This window comes from Passer domesticus, chromosome 2, assembly GCF_036417665.1.
Source record: "Passer domesticus isolate bPasDom1 chromosome 2, bPasDom1.hap1, whole genome shotgun sequence".
NCBI classification, from domain to species: Eukaryota; Metazoa; Chordata; class Aves; order Passeriformes; family Passeridae; genus Passer; species Passer domesticus.
The window spans coordinates 27256363-27275216 of NC_087475.1; the positions used below are offsets into that span (position 1 = coordinate 27256363).

At 41.9% G+C, this 18854-nt stretch overlaps 2 protein-coding genes across 4 annotated transcripts in view; one reads left to right on the forward strand and one right to left on the reverse strand.

Moving 5' to 3' along the window:
- The window catches only part of TMEM255B (transmembrane protein 255B), a 67491-nt gene extending 64190 nt beyond the window's left edge, over positions 1-3301 (forward strand). For all 3 annotated transcript variants that reach the window (XM_064407884.1, XM_064407885.1, XM_064407886.1), the window contains one exon: positions 2650-3301. In XM_064407884.1, coding sequence (XP_064263954.1) covers positions 2650-2817 — 168 coding nt within the window. In that variant the 3' untranslated portion in view covers positions 2818-3301. The remainder of the gene's footprint in view (positions 1-2649) is intronic.
- A 4008-nt stretch (positions 3302-7309) lies between these two features.
- The window catches only part of GAS6 (growth arrest specific 6), a 39834-nt gene continuing 28289 nt past the window's right edge, over positions 7310-18854 (reverse strand). The window contains exons 11-15 of the mRNA XM_064407902.1: positions 15679-15843; positions 13944-14112; positions 12196-12368; positions 11251-11476; positions 7310-7889 (exon numbers count right to left, since the gene is read on the reverse strand). Of these exons, the coding sequence (XP_064263972.1) occupies positions 7738-7889; positions 11251-11476; positions 12196-12368; positions 13944-14112; positions 15679-15843 (885 nt within the window). The 3' untranslated portion in view covers positions 7310-7737. The remainder of the gene's footprint in view (positions 7890-11250; positions 11477-12195; positions 12369-13943; positions 14113-15678; positions 15844-18854) is intronic.

The following is an 18854-nucleotide window of genomic DNA, read 5'->3' on the forward strand; positions in this document are numbered from 1 at the left end:
CCAGGATTTCTCTGGTTGTCCTTTGGACTCTCACCTGCTCATGAGGCAAGCGTATCCAAGAGTAGAGAGAGAAAGGCATAAAAACACATGAAATTAAGCTGAAAAGTTTCATGTCAGTAGTCATGAGGATCCATAGTGACTGTTCAGTCCTGTGTCCACTGAGAAACAGAAGTACATTGCATTTACCTCAAATTCTTATCTTCACTCCAAAATAAACACCGTTACTTTCTTAGATTTCTACTTTTTCAAATAAGTGTGTTCATTTATCTTCCTTCACTTTCACAACATTCAGAGGCAGACACCACCAGCTGTCCCCAAGTCAGGAGAGGTTAGTAAGAAACAGTGGAATCCACTGGGATGGTTACTAAGAAACTATGGGAAAACTTAACTCTATTCCTGAAGGAAAAAGTCAAAGAAAGCCACCTCCCTGTATGCATGAACTCATTATGTTGCAGTTTGGAGAGAAGTAATTTCTTCATCAGTAGAGGAATTTTAAAAAATAATAATAAACTTATTCAAAGGTACAATTTGTGAATGATGGAAGCAGGAATTATTAGGAACAGCCAGAACCTTAACTGTCATCTGCTTCCATTGCTTGAGAACTGTGGGCTGAATCCATGGGGCTGGAGGTCCAAGGTCTTCATGTTCCATCTAAGTGCTTCAAGCTGCTGGATTCAGACCCTCACAAGCCCTGCTCAGATGGTTGTAGTCCTTAATCCCAGTCTGGGTCTGGGACTCATCTGGCTGAACACAGGGGCTGTTGGCATGTAGGGATCTAGTACTGCCTGATAATGAGATTAAGTACCCACATGTCCCCTGCTGCTACTCTGAGAGGGTTCAGGTCCCATTGTCCCCGGGTCACACGGAGAGACATTTGGGATAGCCCATGGCATCCCAAACGGGCTGCACACTTAGATGTGGGAAACTGAATTTAAGTTTTAGCTGTCCACAGAGCAGAAGACCTTGACTGAGCTCATCTACCCTTTAGAGTCACCTGTGAATTATCTCAGGTTAAAGATATATGACATTCATTCCTGGTCCTGAATCCAGTATCTCACTGAATAAATGCTTGCCAGAGAGGCAAAGTCTATAAAATAAATCTATAAATAGAAATATAAAATAATCTATAAAATAAAATAGCAAAAAGAAATGGTGATAGCAGGAGTGCATTTTGAAAGGATGCAACCAGCATTTCTTCTGTTTACTGTGACATGTGCCAACAAAATAATACATCCCTTACTGGTACAGTTCAGCCACAACTAGTCTTGGTACCAGGCCAGCCAGCTGGGCAGGTAATGGTCCTGATTAGCTGGGCAGGGACTGGTGGTGATGACAGCAGTTATGGGTTTTGCCAGTTATTCCTGCTAGAGAATAACTCACTGCAGAAACAATTCCAGGCAAACAGATGGAAGCAGTGGCTGCAGATTGAGAGGGGAGGGAAGCAACAACTCCGAAATAAACAAAACCCCAAGCCAACCCAAAACCACAGCATCTAAGTTTGGAGGTGATGTATCTAGCAGGTCTGTCAGTGTACCTGCACTGCCTCAGAGAGTTAAAGGGCATAAATGAGCCTTCCTGTTGGGATGTCCCCATTCTCACTCGCCAAGTCACCATGTGGTACAAATGCAGCACAACGTTCTCCTTGCCAGGAGGGTCTGACCCAGGGCAGCAGCCCTTGCTCACACGGAGCCCCATGGAGGAAGCAAACACCTTGGCATTGGGGTCTGCCAGCCCTGGACAGCCCTGAGATGCCGTTGTCTAAGGGCCTGCCCTGGCCTTCTAGATTGTGGCTAGTAATTTTTTTTTTAGCAGCAGGGAATATCACTTGCCCAGATTTTTCATTTTCCTTGAAAAAAGATCCATGATTACTTTATCTTGTTTTTAAATTTCAGGCACTTTTAAGTTCACTTGAAAGTCTGAACCTGAGGGGAGCTGAGCCCAAGTCTTCAGCTGAAGGCTATAGACTGGCACATGCTGGCATATGAGAGAAGGAATAAAATCCTCACCCTCTTGAAATCCGTGACAAAACTTGATTTAAAGCAGTAGTAGGATTTTATCCAGAATATTATTCCATGCATGCATTCTTGTTTTAACCAGCCCTGCTTGTTCCTGAAAATGGGCTACTTCCCAAGCTCATTTTATTTATGGTGCCTTTTTCAGGCAAATCCCCATCATAGCTGACTGCCAAAGAGGGAGACACCTGTAAAATTTTCTCTTACGAGGATCTGCATTTGGCAAATAATTATGCAAGTATTATAATTGAGATTAATTACATCTGAGGTAATTTAAATTTCACAGTGAGGCCTGGAAAGGAGCAGCTACACGTAACCTAATCAGTCAGTCAGGTGCTGTGCCTCACCCAGGAAGCCAAGCAGCTTTTCCTGCAGAAATTCCTGTTCTGCTGTATTGCCTAGCTGTCTGCACAATGTCTATCAAAAATGACTTGGGTTACAGATGGAATCTCTTGTTTCACTAGACACCATCATTGCTACACTTAAGCAGGTGCTTTAGAACTGAAGTTAATGTTGTGCTGCAATGCATGAGAAATTTAATTGTGGGGCTTATTATGTAACACATGGCAAACAACACAAAGCTGCAATGGGGTTGTAATCCTTTACTGAAGAAGTTATTTTTCCTTGTCTGATACAGCCTGCCAGCAATTTTCCAGGAACATCATCTACTGACATTTCTTTATCAGAAGAAACTCAGCCTCCATCCCAGTCCAGCTCCAGCTATGGTCTTCCCCCAAATGCTCCAGCCCTCTACACACCAACTTACTGCTTACCTGGAGAGAAGCCTCCACCATATGCACCATAGAACAAAGAAATTATTTTAGTAGCTGGTAGGCTTTTATTTTGTTTTAAAGAAACCTCTGGAAACTGTGCAGTGCAGGCACTAGACTTCCCAAAGGAGCCCAGCACAGAGTGTTACTGCCACTCTGCTCTTACCCACATCTCCCTGTGAGCAGGGCAGAGCCCTGGAGCTGTGAGGGCAGGCACGCCACCGCTCAGTGTGCCTGCAGGCAGATGTAGCAGAAATTCCTGGCTACTGTAAGCATGAGATGTTTCCCACCCAGTCCACTGCAGAATAGATTTTCTTCAAGAGGAAAAATTAAGAAACCACTCCAGATATGTGTTCTGCTCTCATGAACCAGTATTGAGGGGTTTTAGCCTGTGTTGTCTGAGTGGGTAGCTGGGAGCTCCCAGAGTCAATAATTTTGAGTAGCAAGAGTTTGTTTGCTTGTAGTTTAATAACTCTTCTGGTGAACGTGTTGTACCAATAAAGTGTGGCAATTATTTTACAATAAAGTTCACTGTGTATATTTATACTATCCTAAGGCTGTGTATATTTGGAAGGAAAGGAAAACAAAAGAACAGAGGAAGACGTACACTACCAAATCAGTTCCCTTTTCAAGTTTCAGATAGAAAGGCTAATTCTATTTGGACTGTTTTAGCTGAACTTTGTGCCAGTCTAGTCTTCATAATAAAATGTCATGTTAATGCACTAAAAATACCATTTCCAGACGTGTATTTTAGGTTACACTTTAATGTTCAAATTAATTCCTTTCTAGTCAAAAGAACACCACAAGCCAAACCATTTTAGGTTAAATGCCTCTTATTTGTTTTTAAGTTAATCCAAGACCTAATGCAGGTATTTCACAATTACTGAAACAGAGTGAATGAAAGGATGAAAGGAATGAAGGGGCCCAATTCCTTTTTTAATGTATTTATTTTCCCCAAAGGCTAAGCAACAATACCTTTGGCAGTGCCACTGACAGGAAAAAATCCATGTCCCTGTTGTCTGCACCCTGCCTCCTCACCATGCACCACATTATCTGGGTTTCCTTTGGCATACACCTGCTGGATTTTGGGACGGGGTACTTACAAACAGCATGAAAACTCATCTAAATACTGCATCCCTTCTCTGCATTTTCCTCCTGCAGGAAGGGTGTTGGTGCTGCTTGCTCCATAGATCTTACAGTCTAGACAGCAGTGAAGCTCTAGAAATTTCCTGAAATGCCAAAGAGTAAAACAGGAAATGGAAGGTATTTCTCATTAACATTTTAAGCAGCTGCTCTGTATTATGAAGATATTAAAAAAAACCCTAAATAAACAAAACCAGTTTACTTGACAGTTTCCTTTGAAAGGAAGAGACACCATCAGACCTGCTTAAAATGGAAAAAAGAGGGATCATCCTTTTGCATAATACTTTGCAACTTGCAAAAAATATCAGTTAATTCGTGTGTTTTACCTCTATGTATTAAAAGCTGATCCAGTACTGATACACATAAGAAGAGATTAATTTACATAGACCATGAAAGCCACCTTTTGTTCAATTAAGGTTTTTCTGAGATGCAAAGTTTTAGGCCAGTGATGAGGTGCCTTATGTGTATTGTTGACAAGGTGAGTTATACGAATATGGCTGACAAAAACAGAAGTCAGAAAAGAGACCATTTGTTTTGTTTTAAACGTTAATTTAATGCATCCCAAATGCTTAGTTCTTGTGCAAATACAGGCTGTGAAAAGCACAGTCATTCTGACTATGAAATAAGTGAAGCTACACATTTACTTCTTTTTACCTGCTATGAATACCACCAGGGGAACCACCCAGGTTCATTTTGAGGACTCAAAGTCCAGAAAAGACTTGATCCCTTTGGGCTGAACACCTAGACTAACTGAACAAGGATGAAATCAATGTTTCTCTTGGGTTGAAGCAATGACTGAGAAGGAATGAAGGAATGCTTATTGCAGCTACCTCTTCTTCCAAACCTTTCTCCAGTGTGGTACAGCGGTAGGGTATTAAAAAAAATCATCTTTACACTCCACCCCCGCCTTGCCCCTCACCTCTTCTGTCATTCTCCAGACTGAGAAATTCAAAGTTTCTCTTCTAAACCACATTTTGAGTCAGGGTGCATTTTGGTCTATACAAAATATCTACACATACATGCACACATATGCAAAGTTCAGGAGCAATTTCTGCTCTGAATTAGAGAATAAAATGCTCTTGTACACGTGACATTTAGTATGGAAGTGCAGAGTACCATAACATACCACAGGATTCACATTTCCAGGACCCAGAATAATTCTGGCCACATAAATAGTGGCACTTACATTAACACAAAAGTCAGACATGTTTCTGATTCATTTATGCCACATGGTAGTTTTTTCGGAACTACCACAGGGATTTTACCAAAATACCAGACATGAAACTATTTTGCTAGATTGTTTCATTTGAAAAAAAACCAAAACAAAACACCAAAGTAAAGCAGGGTTTGTTTCATCTTTTTGGTATAAAAATAGGTGTCTTCCAAATCTGTAATTTTTTTCAGTGGAGTTATTCCAAGTCTCAAAAATGGGAGATTTTTGTGGTGGAACCCCAGCCACCAGCCCAGCCCCAGCCAGCCACTCACTCATTCTCCCTTGCTGGGACTGGGGAGAGAATCAGAGGGCTAAAAATTAGAAAACTCATGGGCTGAGATAGAGTTTCATAGGTAAAGCAAGAGCCGCACACACCAGCAAAGCAGAACAAGGAATTCACCCACCACTTCCCGTGAGCAGGCAGGTATTCAGACATCTCCAGGAAAGCTGGGCAACGTCACATGGAAAACAGTGACCTGGGAAGACAGACCATCACTCTAAGTGTCCCTCCCCTCCCCCTTTTGTCCCCCAGCTTTATGTGCTGATTATGAGGCCATATGGTGTGGGACATGCCTCTGGTCACTTGGGATCAGCTGTCCCAGCTGTGCCCCCTCCCAACTCCTCGTGCACCCCCAGCCCCCTCACTGGTGGGTGTGAAACAGAGAAGCTCTTTACACTTTGCAAGCCCAGCTGAGCAACAGCTAAAACATCCCAGAGTTATCAACATTGTTTCCAGCAAAAACCCAAACTACAGCCTCAGAATGGATCACAAATTGATCCAGAGTCATCAGCAATAACATAAAGCACTTTCAGGAACAAGGTGGTTTCCCTTGCTTAACTAAAAAAAACCAAAACCATAAACAACTCCTAGGTATGACAGTCTGTCAGTAAGTTATTACTGTCTAGCGGGAAATTTCCTTTCAAATTTTGTGTCTGGTCAGAGCTGACAGTAGGTCCTTCTCCAAGTATAAATGAGTAGGTTGGTTCAAAGTGATAAAGTTCTGTTCTTTTCTGCCCTGCTGCATTACTGCTGATTGTTTTACTTATGATAAGAAGCTATGATGTCATGTCTAATGGCTAAAAGAGTACCTTCCTCTTCTCTGCTAAATAAAGCAGGGATCCTTGCTAGAAAATGCGCTTGGAATAGTCTTCCCCTTCTTGCCTCTTTTCCACTGGGACAGCTGTATCTTCACAGTTTGGTCGCAGATGTTGCCACACATGAAGATTATTAGACTAATGTGTTATCTCCTTATCTGCTTAGGAAAAACATAACATGACTGACCAAGAATAATTTATAAAAGACCTTGTATTTGCTAATCCTCTGAAGGATGGTGTAGCCTTTTTCATGCTAATCCTCTGAAGGATGGTGTAGCCTTAGCCACCCAATACTTGGATTTTGCGCCGCAGCATATACCAAGATTACTCAGTTTATTATTTTGATGCAAGAGAGGACCAAATAAAACAAGACTTAAGCGACTCATGAAAGGCTAGGCAAAGCCCATCCCAAGTTCAGAAGGATAGCTGAAAAGCTGAACACACTTTATGGCTCTAAAACCTTTCCTGCATAAACCCCCACAGATATTCTCACCTCATGCAGTTCAGCCTGGCTAACTCTCACAGCTCAAGCCTCTCTGCTCCCACTGCTTACAGTGAATGAGCCAACCTAAAAATGCAGCAGCAAAAATATGTCATCACCAGATAATATTCCCCAACTCTCAACACCTCATCATTTACTCTAACAGCTATTGACACAAAAGCTGTATGGCTTTCAACTTCTTGAGTCTTTTCTTCTAAATGTTTCCTGCTGACCCAACTTAATTTTCCATTTTCTGTTGACCAAGAGTTTTTCTAAAGGTCACAACTGAGTTTTTTTTTGTGGTACCAGAAAGAGAAGCTCCAGAAATAAGAACAGCAGCCACCATTTGCTCTGCAGCTGAGAAGATATGAAATACTGATGAAAGCAAACAACAACCAAAAAAAAAAACAAAAAAACAAACAAAAAAAAACCCACAAAACCAAACCAAACCAAACCAAACAACAAAAAAAACCAAAAAACCAAAACGAGCCCTTCCCCTCTCCCCCACCCTCCCCCAGTGTAACCTCCAGATCAGGCACAGTCTGAGTCACTGTCTCCAAATACCAGAATACAGAATAATCTCAGTACAGGTAAATTAAAAACTTGTATGTAAATATTTTATTCTCTCATATTTTGCAAATCAGAAAGCAATGTTTGGTAATAAAAAATAATACAGAATTTTTATTTTTCTTCCAGTCCACACTCATATATTACCAGGTTTCCCACATTACAGATGAAACTGTCTCTTACAGTCTAAAGATAGTATTCACTTTCAGTACATTCTGTTTTGACTTATTTAATATTAGTCTTCTGAACTATTTACAAATATATTACAACCTTTAAACCTCAAAGCAAAGAGTATTTCAATAATCAATTTGACATAAGGATCAGTAGCTTCTACGTAACTTCAGTGTTTAAGAGAAACTATACACGCAGTGCGGTAGATCTGAATAATTTATATCTTTTAAAAAAAGAAAAGCACTGAAAGTTTCTGAGTATAAAACTTTCGCATTGCAGTGGTACCTACTGACCCTCCTGGACTGGAGGACAGGAATGTGAGGTGATGTCACTGTGCTTGTAGAGAGCCTCATCTAAGTCCAGTGCCGTGTTGCTCAGCTTGAGGGTCATGCAGCCGTGGTAGGACGCGGTGACCGGAGTGGAGGTGACAGGAACGTCTGTCGGGAAGGGCAGATAAATATCTCTGAGAGCTGCCTTTAAATAAACACCTGCCCTGCCTAGGCTCAGATGGCTATCGCTTCATTCATTCAAGCTCACCTCTTTCCATGCTGGTGTTTCTACCTCCCCTGCCCCCTTGCCAGAAGGCAAGAGCACAATCCCAGACGTGAGGAAAACACCATCTGTTCTGGTGCACAAAAGCCCTTCTCCCAGGCTGAACCCTTCCTCAGCTGCTCTGTGTCTCTGCAAGGCCTCCAGACCAGATGAAACCATGGAACCTTGTGCTGCACAGCAGCAAGGCTTCACTGCAGTGGCACAATGTGTTCACACAGCCCCGTGTTTTCCCCCCTCCATCTCCAAACCCTCTGCTTTGTTATTGGTGGAGATGTTAGAGCATTAGAGGAAGGTCTTTCTCTTCAAATTAGCTCCAAAAGATTATAGGAGGAACTTTATGACAAGAAAGCACTTCCCATATGCTGCCTCTACCACTTGCTGGACTCATCTTTACATGATTTTGCTGTGTATGAGCACAGGAAGGTTGATGGCCTTCATCAGCAAGGTGCTGGAATGCATCAGTTGAATTGGTCAGACTAATGAGACTAATTTTTACTGTGGAGATCCACTGTTCTTTTAATCAGTTTACCAGAGACAGAAAACAGATGGCAAGGAAGAAGATGCTAAGTACAATCCAATAGACTAGAGGAAATTAGTCAATCTTACTACTAACTTCAGTAATATCATATGCACACTGACTGTAAACAAACAAAAACCCAACACAGTAACATAATGACAAGAAAATACACACGAGCTCTGTCCTCTACCTTTCCCCAAAGGTCTTTAGTTTATTTACAGCCTAAAGCTGACCCAATCAAACTGGTTGTGCAATGGAAAATAATGAATGCCTCAAAAAATATTTAACTTCACAGTGATTCAGGTAGCTAAATAAATCACTTATCTTTACATAGAAGCAAGGACAACTTGAACAATAGATTGTCCTGTTGACCCAAGATTATATGAAATTTAAAGTGTTCTGCCTGGAGATATGCAGGGCTGATGTGATCAGAGAGAATCTAGGACTGAGTGGGAGAAAGAACATTTGTGGGAGATCTGTAAGCAGCAAAGAAATACTATAAATCTCTTCAGCTTCCTGGGGGAGAGCTACCATTGCTCAGTAGTTTCGTTATTTAGTGATGTTATCTATTTCCCATTCCTCCCCATTTACCAAGGTTTATCTGCAAAGTCTGCTGAAGGAATGCAGCATCTCTGTTGTAATACCTCACATGAATGTAAACTGAATTTTGAGTCAGAAGGAGTTGAAGTTGTGACTTAACAACTTGAAGACTTGTCTAAGGAGTCAAGTAGATTGCTGTTACATGTGCCACAGGGCTGACTGAATGACAATGTGGGCTTTCAGATGGATTTACAAGAGAATTAAAAAGAATTTTTTTTTTTCATTGTGTTGTAAATTATGTTGTAAATATTTCATTTTCTGTTATGACTAGAAATTGATTTGTCCAAAATATGGTCATGTAAAGATTTGGAAGCCTAGTTTAATGGTTCTTTCACCTGATGGAATGCATATTTTCTGAAAAATCACCTATGCGTCACATAAATTACATAATTTAGGATTTACCAGAACTGAAAAGCCTATGCAAAATGTAATTAATGTCTACATGTTCCCTCTTATCTATTGAAACTCTAAGTAGTATTTCTTCCACATCTGCAACATTAACTGTGCTTAGGATCAGACTTAATACATATTTGGATCCAGAATTCTTTCTTTATTTGTGGCAAATGGAATAAAGACGTGAAGTTTGACCACTATACTGTTTTTTCCACAGGGTATGGAAGCATGGAAAAACTAAAAACTACGTAATGTTTTCAAAATCTGAATGAGCCAAACTCACTTAAATCTGACCATTCGGTATTGTTACTTAGCCCAGAGTGATTAATCCAACTGGAAGTGCTGAAATGTTTATTTATTTGGCAAACGACAAGGTTTCTCATGCAAGCATTGGGTTCCTCTCAATGGCAAAAGCAGAGTGCTGGCAGAAATTCCTGTTGCTAAGCACAACAGATCAAAGGGGGGATAGTAGCTAAACCTACAGCAGCCAGCTGAGCCTGAGCTGCCACAGCCATGGCATCTCACTCTCAGCTCTGTCATCTGAAAAGCAGGGCACAGGTAGTCTGAGCAAACCACAGAGAACCTGGGACAGTGACAGAATAGGGTGATTTTCTGAGTTGTGGAAGTCTCCACTGTGCATCTGAGAGCAGCTTAAAAAAAAGCAGACAACCTCTCTTGCCTGTGCAATGGCCAGCTTAGATAATTCAATCTGAGAGTAGAAAATGCCACGTTTGGGATTTCAGCCTCGCTCCTGCCACTGTGTGAATGTCCCAGAGTAGGTGGCCTCCCCTTCCAGGAGTGACTGGGAGCCATTTGCATCATCAGATAAATCCTCTGTAAACTCTTGCTCATGGTGGGGACAGCCACACCATGTGTACTGTGTGGCACCTCAGCCACCCTGTTCCTGCCTGACTGCTTCAGCACCTCACAAGAGGCCAACATTTGTACTCTCCCTTGCTTGGGCAAGTAAGGGCAAGATTTTGCTTAGCTGCTGGCATCATGTGCATCAGAGACATAAGTGCTCCTTTAATAGCATTCCTCAGCAGAAGGGACTGATAAACCTGTTCAGGCAGAACAAGAAACAAACTCCCAAACTTGGCCACAATTCATGATTCAGATGAAAGTTTGATCTTACAGGTTCAGAAGAGAGGAGTAAACTGACCTCCCAGAAGAAACCCTGTTGTTGCTGAAAAGCCAGAGACACTATAAATGGTTTAACCCCTTGGTTGTGCCCTACACGGCCCTTGCTGAGAGGCAATCAGTTAACTGTGTCGTGCTGTGATCACAAAGTGCATCAGCCAGGGACAATCATCACACTGGGCTTCCCAAGTTTCAGGCAAAACACCTTGAGGCTCTAGTGCTCCCCTCAAAGAGTGCTCCCATGGATTCATTACATTAATGAAGCACTGCAGGAACCTGCAGCCTAGCTCCTATGGATTTCACCAGGTTTAAGACAGTAACCCAGCTTACAGCAATCCTTCCAATTAAATCATTCCTATTGTTGAACAAGCAAAACCTCCTCCTTCTATTTTTGCCTTCAGCTGCCCTCAGAAGGACACAATCATTCATGGCAAGTGCAACCCCAGATCCATTATGTTCCTGCATCGCAGACAAAGCCTGCTCAAGCAGAAACAGAGAAGGACTCTCACAGCTTGAATAGAAACAGTTTTTCTGACTCCCAGCTCAGCAAAGCAAGTTGGAAGTCTGTGGTCCTTGGTAAAAAACTGGAGGCTCACCTGGCAATCCTCCCACGTACGTCTTCGTTGACTGCAAAGAGCTCTCCAAGGTGGACAGACTGTCTTCCAACTCAGAGATGCTGAGTTCACTCTCTCCTGCTACCCCATCTACCCTCAGGGATAAGTGATCTTTCTTGAGGAGGACATCTACGGAGTGTTCCTTTTTATCACAGAGATTTATTGCCAGTCTGGACACAACTGTGTTCTCCAGGGCCACAATGATAAACTGAGCAGCAGGAGAAAGAAAGAAAAACAGGCAATGAGCAGAAAAATACCTGGCTATGCTTACCCAGTACCAGGATGAGCCCAATGTGCCCTTTATTACAAATATTTTGCAGAGCCTGCAGAGAATTAGGCTTATTGGTATTGCTGATTGTGTTCTGAGCTCATTTTCACAGATGAAAAACCAGCAAACCAGTGGGATTAATTCTTGAAACTGTGTTTTCTCAGAGAGAGTTCTTAGTGGGTCTTGCAGAAGTCATATTGCACTGGGGACAAGCCTACTGGAGCTGATGAAAATTGGCTCATGGGATTTAGTGAAATCCTTCCTGGTTTACCCTTGTGGAATGCCATTAAATAGTAGCTTCAACACTCCACCATGACTGGCTTTTCCCAGCACCTTTCCCACACCTAAAGCCTGCCTCTTGGCTACTTTGGGACAGTTACTGATAAGCAAGAATGGAAATCCCTGGTTTATGGCACTAAACAGTTTCTGTGCCAGAAAAAAAAAGAAAAAAAGCCTGCATTCAAGGGAGCACTATCTTTTACCTAAGTCACATTTGCAAAGAGCTCCCTATTAGCATCTGACACACACCTGTAAGAGGCAGAACTTCAGGCAAGCACTGTTGCTTCAGAACATGCTATAAACAGGTGGGACAAATAATGAGACAGGCAGCAAAGCAAGGAACAGCAAGGAAACTTCTCTACAGAAATACTTGTTTGTACCTGTTGCTTCAGTTTCTTTGTGGAGTGATAGTCAATCAGAGATAGTGATAAAGGGACAGATGCTTCTTCTGTAACTAGGGCAAACAGCACACCAGTGTCTGTTGCTGGTTGAATTACAGCATTTACTTCGATTTCCCAATTTGTCATGGTTTCATTTCCAGAAGAAGGTTGCACTGCAGAAAAAGAAATTCATTGGACAATGTGTCAAATAGGTAAGCTGTTCAATTTCTCCCTGGAGAAGGGCATAGGCAGATGAGCATCTGGAGAGACTGCCACATTTTTTTAAAATTAAAAAAATAATAATTCCAAAGCACCTGAACATAAAATTGGACAAGAAAATGGCATCAGTTTCCTCTTGTTACCTTCTTTTGCTTTTCAGAAGCATTCTTTTGCTTTTCAGAACGTCAAAGAATAACATAAAGCTTTTTATCACAAATTCCCATGGCTGCCAATCTGACACATTCAAAGAACTGCTGCAAGAGAGGTCAATCAAAAACCAGTTTTTGAACCAGTCTGCCTAAAGATCATTGAGAAATCTGAGTTGAAATTTGACACACAGGAAACATTTCTATGAAAGCCTGTATTAAACTCAAAAATTGTATAAGCATGCTACACTCATCACCTACTCAAACTCTCCCTGATCACCAATCTCTGAGAAGTGTGGCATGTTTTATTTCACCAGTTGAACCCTGAATTAAACTTTCTGGTATCTTCCTACTGCCTCAGTGCCCTAAAAATTTAAAAGGTAATGCAGGCTGCAAAGAAAAATCTCAACCTGCTCCTGCAACCTCCCTTCACAGGACTATTAGCTTTGCAGGTTCATCACATCTTGAAATACAATAATTCATATAAAGCTTTCCACTGCAAATAAAAAAGAAGAAAAAAAAGATAATAGTAGTTTTGGAAAAAAAGAAGCAGGTGATGAGGCCTTATCTTGGCTGTCATCTGCACATCACCTGCATTTTAGGTGATGCCTTGTCTTTATTTTGCAACTTTGGAATCCATGTGCTAAGTAATATGACAGACACCTGGTACTCCCTAATTTACCACGGCACAGCAGAAAAATCCACATAACACAGAACAGATGGCTCCTGCAGAGCAGGACTTACACACCACTCTGAAATTGATGGTCAGCATTTCTGTGGGTTCAGGAATACTGATTGGTGATTGCACAGATCAGCAAACACAATAATCTAGAACAACAAAAGGTGCCTTTCTGAGTGCTACATTAGTATGGACAAGTTTGATTTGAAACCTGTTATTACTGTGTTGTAATTTCATTGGCTCCTATCAGAGATATGCTTAGAGCATTTGTCCCAGGTGTAAGTAATGACACCCCATAATTAAAAGTGAATCCAAGACAATGGACAATATTAATTTTTCTGTCTGTCATAACCTCAAGATACAGCAGTATGGCTGCAGGTCTCCCTGTTGAGCAGAAAACAATGGTAGGGGCTGGAAGCACCTAAGCTGCTGACAGAGAGATGTAAAGCCTCTAAGGCTGAGGATGAGCTGGAGCCAGTGAAATGTATTACTGGAGCTACACAGAAAGAACCTAATCCCTGCTGGGCATATTGGCTTGAACTATCATTTACAGCCTTCCTTTACTAAGAACCATAAGTTTAATCTTTTCTGCATCAATCAACAGTGAGTCTGGCACACACCTAAGTCTTAACACTGTTTATTAACCAGGTATGGTTAATGGCAGGACAACAGGTCAGAAACAAAAAAAACCCCAGCCTACTTACTGTAAGTAAGATTAAACACAGCAAAACCTCGTCCAGGATAGAAAGAGCCTCGTCCTGCTACAGCAAAGCACTGCATCTTTTCATTCATCTTTATGGTCTCTTGGATAGAGGTGTCCTCCCCATTCAGCCAGTTCCACGCCCGCATGCAACCATCCAGCCGTGGGTTTATCTGGGAAGATAAAGCAGTATCTTATGCCTCAAGTGACTATTCAATGAAGAGGAATTGTGTGCAAAGGAATACTGAGTGTGCAAAGGAATACTTATATTATCATACTAAACAGTAGAAATAATTTTGACATGTTATGCACATGCAAACCAAGAGGCAGCAAACCCAGTGCTGCAGCCCCAAGCAGGTGAGTGGTCAGTATTTCCCCAGGAAACTGCCCTGAGCTCAGCTTGTCTCCATGGGCCCCAAGGGCACTAGCTAGTGCAGGTGCTGATTTGGTTGTAAGTTCCTGTAGGTGTTGCCCATCATTAATACAAGTTATTTCTAAAGCTCTGCAGCCAAAGCTCCATAATTCAGCATCGCAAATGCTGGAGGCTAAGTTAAGGCTGAAAATCCCAATCCTTTTTGTCATTGCAAACAGCCTGTATGACACACAAGACAGACCTTGGTGCTGATCACAGTTTAAGTTTTTGGGCTCTGGTTCAAGGAGGGGTGCTGGCACCACAAGACCAGCACACTGCTCTGTACACACCTTATTCCTTCCAGCTTCTAGTTAGCCTATCCTGTCCTAATGTCAGCATTAAAATGTGAGTCAATGTGTAAAGAGAAGGCTCCTTGCAAAGTCTTTAAATCAGCACTGATATCCCCAATTAAGTGAAGGAGAGAGAGAATTAAGTGTCTGAGCCAGGATAAAAACCTGAGGAGTTTCTGGCTCTCGGTCCTAGATTCTGACTACACCCTGGGCTTACTGTTTCTGACAAGCAGTGGCCCTGAATGACTTCTTGTGAGGCACAGGAGCTGTGAGGCTCAGCTGCTGCACTCCCAGTCACAGAGACACAAGCTTGTCCTTGTTTAGGACTAGAGATGCAAACGTGGATTTCAAGGTGCCAACTCTGCTTGTGGTGGGCATTTAAACCAACCTGAGCAGCAGCTATTCCAGAAACACAGCAATCATCCAATCTCACCCAAGGACTGCCTTGGTCCTTGGGTAAGATTTTATTCATATGTTGTATGAATAAGAACTTTTATTCATATGTTGTATCTACTTCAATTAGAATGAAATAAAGAAAAAATTAGCTTCTGTTTTTCCTTGGGTCTCACTATACTGATACAGCAAACACATGCAGCAAATTGTGATTTGTTACACGTGAAGAACAAACTTTGGTCACAACACAGAGTGCCCCAACGTCGGTTCCAGACTTAGCAGGCACAGTGGCACCCTCTCACAGCAGCATGCCCACTGACCCCTCCCCAGGCCACTGCTGCTCTCCAAGCCAGCATGACCACTGTGAATTTTGTCATGTGCTCCAGTTTTGCTGTGCCCTAACTCTGCAGGTGGGATACATCTCACCCAAACTTACCAATCAAAAAATATGGAGACTCTACTTTGCTACTGGCTTAGGCTCCTGCTGTAGTCAATGGACAGAAAGCTGTATCCAGAAGGTGATCATTCCACCTGTTTCAGGGCAGGTTGAACAGCTCTCAGGAAGGACCTACATTACCCCAAGAGAAGATGAAATCAAGCCCTTCAGGCATGCAAAGGAACACAAGTTATCATGCTATACTTACTGGTAGAATAAGGTCCTTTGTTTTGAAAGGAATGCCTCCTACTGTCAAATTCAGCTGATACACTCCCTTTTCTAGTGTAAACAGGTTTCCTGAGACAGCTATTTTCATAACTGCATCCCTGTTGACCTTTATAATCAAATTTCTTTCAAGTTCCTCAACAGAGATCTGAAAAAGTAAAATTCCAAATTGAGTTATTAAGTATGAATAGAACTTAGTATCTGCAGTCTCAGCTACAGGACAGACCCCAGTGAAATCCCCAAGATAAAGAAATATTTTCAGTCCCCAATCCTCTTTGTTCACCTTCTGAGTGACACTCCACCTTGATATGTAAATCTACTCTAGAAAGCAATCTGTGATTAACCTTAATGGTGAAGACAGTCCACCTACTTCAAAACAGCTACAGAAAAATGTGAGTGGATTAAATGCATGACTTTTGTATGTTGCTTTATGCAAAATGTAAATGCAATAATGAGTAACTTCCTGTTGCAACTGCATGTGAAAGGAAAAGCTGGAAGGACAAACAAGATGTCTTTTGTTGGATCAGTGTAAAATAATCCAGAAGCCTCCCAGACCCAGTCTTTTAATACCAACCTCTTCCAAAAGCACAACACAGAATGGAATTTTTGAGAGGGTAATAAAAATGTGTAATAGGCAATAACTTTTCTCTCAAAAAAGCATCTGAAAGTTTCCCTTCCATGTCTCTGAAAAGCTACTTCTAGGAAGATTCTATTACCACTGAAATTTCAAAAAAATTTCATCATTTTGATTATGACCAGGCTGCACAGAGAAGCATTATAAAGCTTCTGTGGAGGGAGAGAAGGTGAAGCCCAAGGCTGATACACCAGACTGACCAGCAGCCAAGAGTCTGCTGCCTTGGGACATGGGTCCTGCTACCAGTGGGGTGTTCTCTGGCTGTAGCAGAAGACAATCCCAATCCTTCTGTAAAGAAGAAAGAAACACACCTCACTATTTCATAATCTTCTTCCCACTCTGTGACAGATACTCCACCTACTCACTCTTCACCTGTACAGCTCTGTTCCCTGGGACACCCAGAAGCTGCTTCCATCAGTGAGCTGCTGTACAAACCAATTATCTATTTCAGAGGATGTTTAGACATGTCCTTCCCTCTCCCTGCTAGCAGGTCAGGTCCTGAGCATCTTTCTCTCTGTTTTTTGACTAGCAGTCCCAAAATTGCTCTTATCAGCCATTCTGAGGTCTTGCTCTGTGGCTGTAACATAAAGGAGGACAGGGTTGAGCAGGTTTGTACCTGGGCACTCCCTTTGGATTGCAGTCTTCAGTAATGAAGATTAAGTGAATTTGATAGTAGAAAAGATTATTCACAGACTTTCTTCCTCTCATGAACCTATTTTCTTCTCTTGTGAATTCCAGTACAATCTGGTTTATATTGCTACAACACTGTTTCCACCTGGTGTGTTGCTCTGTGCCACATCCTACAGGACATGAATTTACTTGTCTGCAGCTGGCTTGTTTAAAGTAGCACCTACATCTCCAGACTGCATTTCATGGAGACACACAAGCCAGTCTCAAACAGGCTTTTTCTGAGTATTGGATGGCTGTGAAGCCCATTCAGTGTGTGGGAACATAAGCCCACAGGTTGTGGCAGCCTGAGCCCAGCTGGCTGAGCTACACACAGGCTGTGTAGCCAAAAACTCACACAGACACTTCTATCCAGTGTCATGGTCACCACTGCCCTAATGCTCTGGGCTGTGGAGTGCCACAAGGAGCTGGCACAGAGCATCATCTCCCTGCTCCTGGCACAGACACTGAGCAGACACAGAGCAAATGGGAATTGGGGAAAGCTGGCTGCATTAGTGCCCATACTGTGAAGAAACACTGCTTCTTACAGGGCCACCAGAATTCAGGGCCTTCTAAAATTTTATTAGATTGCATAGCAAGTAATAACATATAAATAAAAAAAAAAAAAATCACAGTTCATAGCTGCATCTTTAATACAAGCAAACCAAAATCAGTGCAAACTTCCATAAGAGAAGGGGTTAATCCCTGTGGGAATACTCAACAGATTCCAGTTGAGGAAATTGCATTCTGCCTACTTTACAATGCCCTCTGGCTGTTTAAGCTCCTGTTTCTTATAGTCAAAGCTTAATTGCTGGTGCGCCACCATCTCATATAAACCAAAAGAGGAATAATTTCAGTAGTTAGCAATTCCCTGCTCCAATTCCCTACTCTTGTGGCAAGGAGAAGCTACTTGCTGCCTGCCACCATGGCTTAGGGACATCCAGGAGGACAGTTCTCATAGCTAAGGGTTCCCATATGATTAAACATAGCAAGGGCAGTCAGCTTTGTGTTTTGGATTCATGCCCTGGATAGCTCATAGCACATAGCCAGCCTGTCCACTGTTTGCTGAAAAGGGACAGACCTGCAATCAGCTGCAGGGTTAAAACCAAATACCAGTCCTGTGATTGCTTAACTTTCAGCCCTGACATTTAAAAGTGCAGGTAAGTTATTATTTTTGTTAACCAGACTGTGTCCTCAGAGCAGGACTAAACTGAACACTGAAAACAAGACAAAATGATGACTGTTTTTGGAAATGCAAAACAAACAGAAGGCAAGTGCATTCTCTACTATCATAATTTCATACGTGCCACTTCATCCAGCTGGATTACACACAAATAACCACATTAAAAGTGTTTCCTGAGGTTTGCTTGTTTGTGTTTTCAATGCTGGCTCAGAATTGAAGTTTCAATGCTCATTTCAAAATATTTTAGGAAGGATTAACACCAGAGAAAATACCTAGGTAGAAATATTGGCCTGAAGTTTTGAAAATGCCATTGTATTTCAGAAAGTATGCAACTTTTGCTCAAGAGATGAGAACACTGCTGGTGCTTTTTCATATCTTTTTCTTTTAAATACTCATTGTTTTTCCATCTGCTGAAAGTTAAATAGTAAAATTGCTATTTTCTCACAACCCATATGAAGTTCTCTTCAGTATCCAAAGTCCTCTGGTTAAGATCTAGCCAAAACTAAGGGCTTGATTCTGTGCATACTGAAGTGCAGACTAAAGCTCACAACTGCATTTAAGCCTGGACTGTGAAGTCTGAAGATTGTAGGGGGTGTATTTCATATAAAGTGAGGCTGCAAAGTACACACAAGTCCATGCTCAAAATGAAATATGTGGCTGTATGTTTTATAATAGG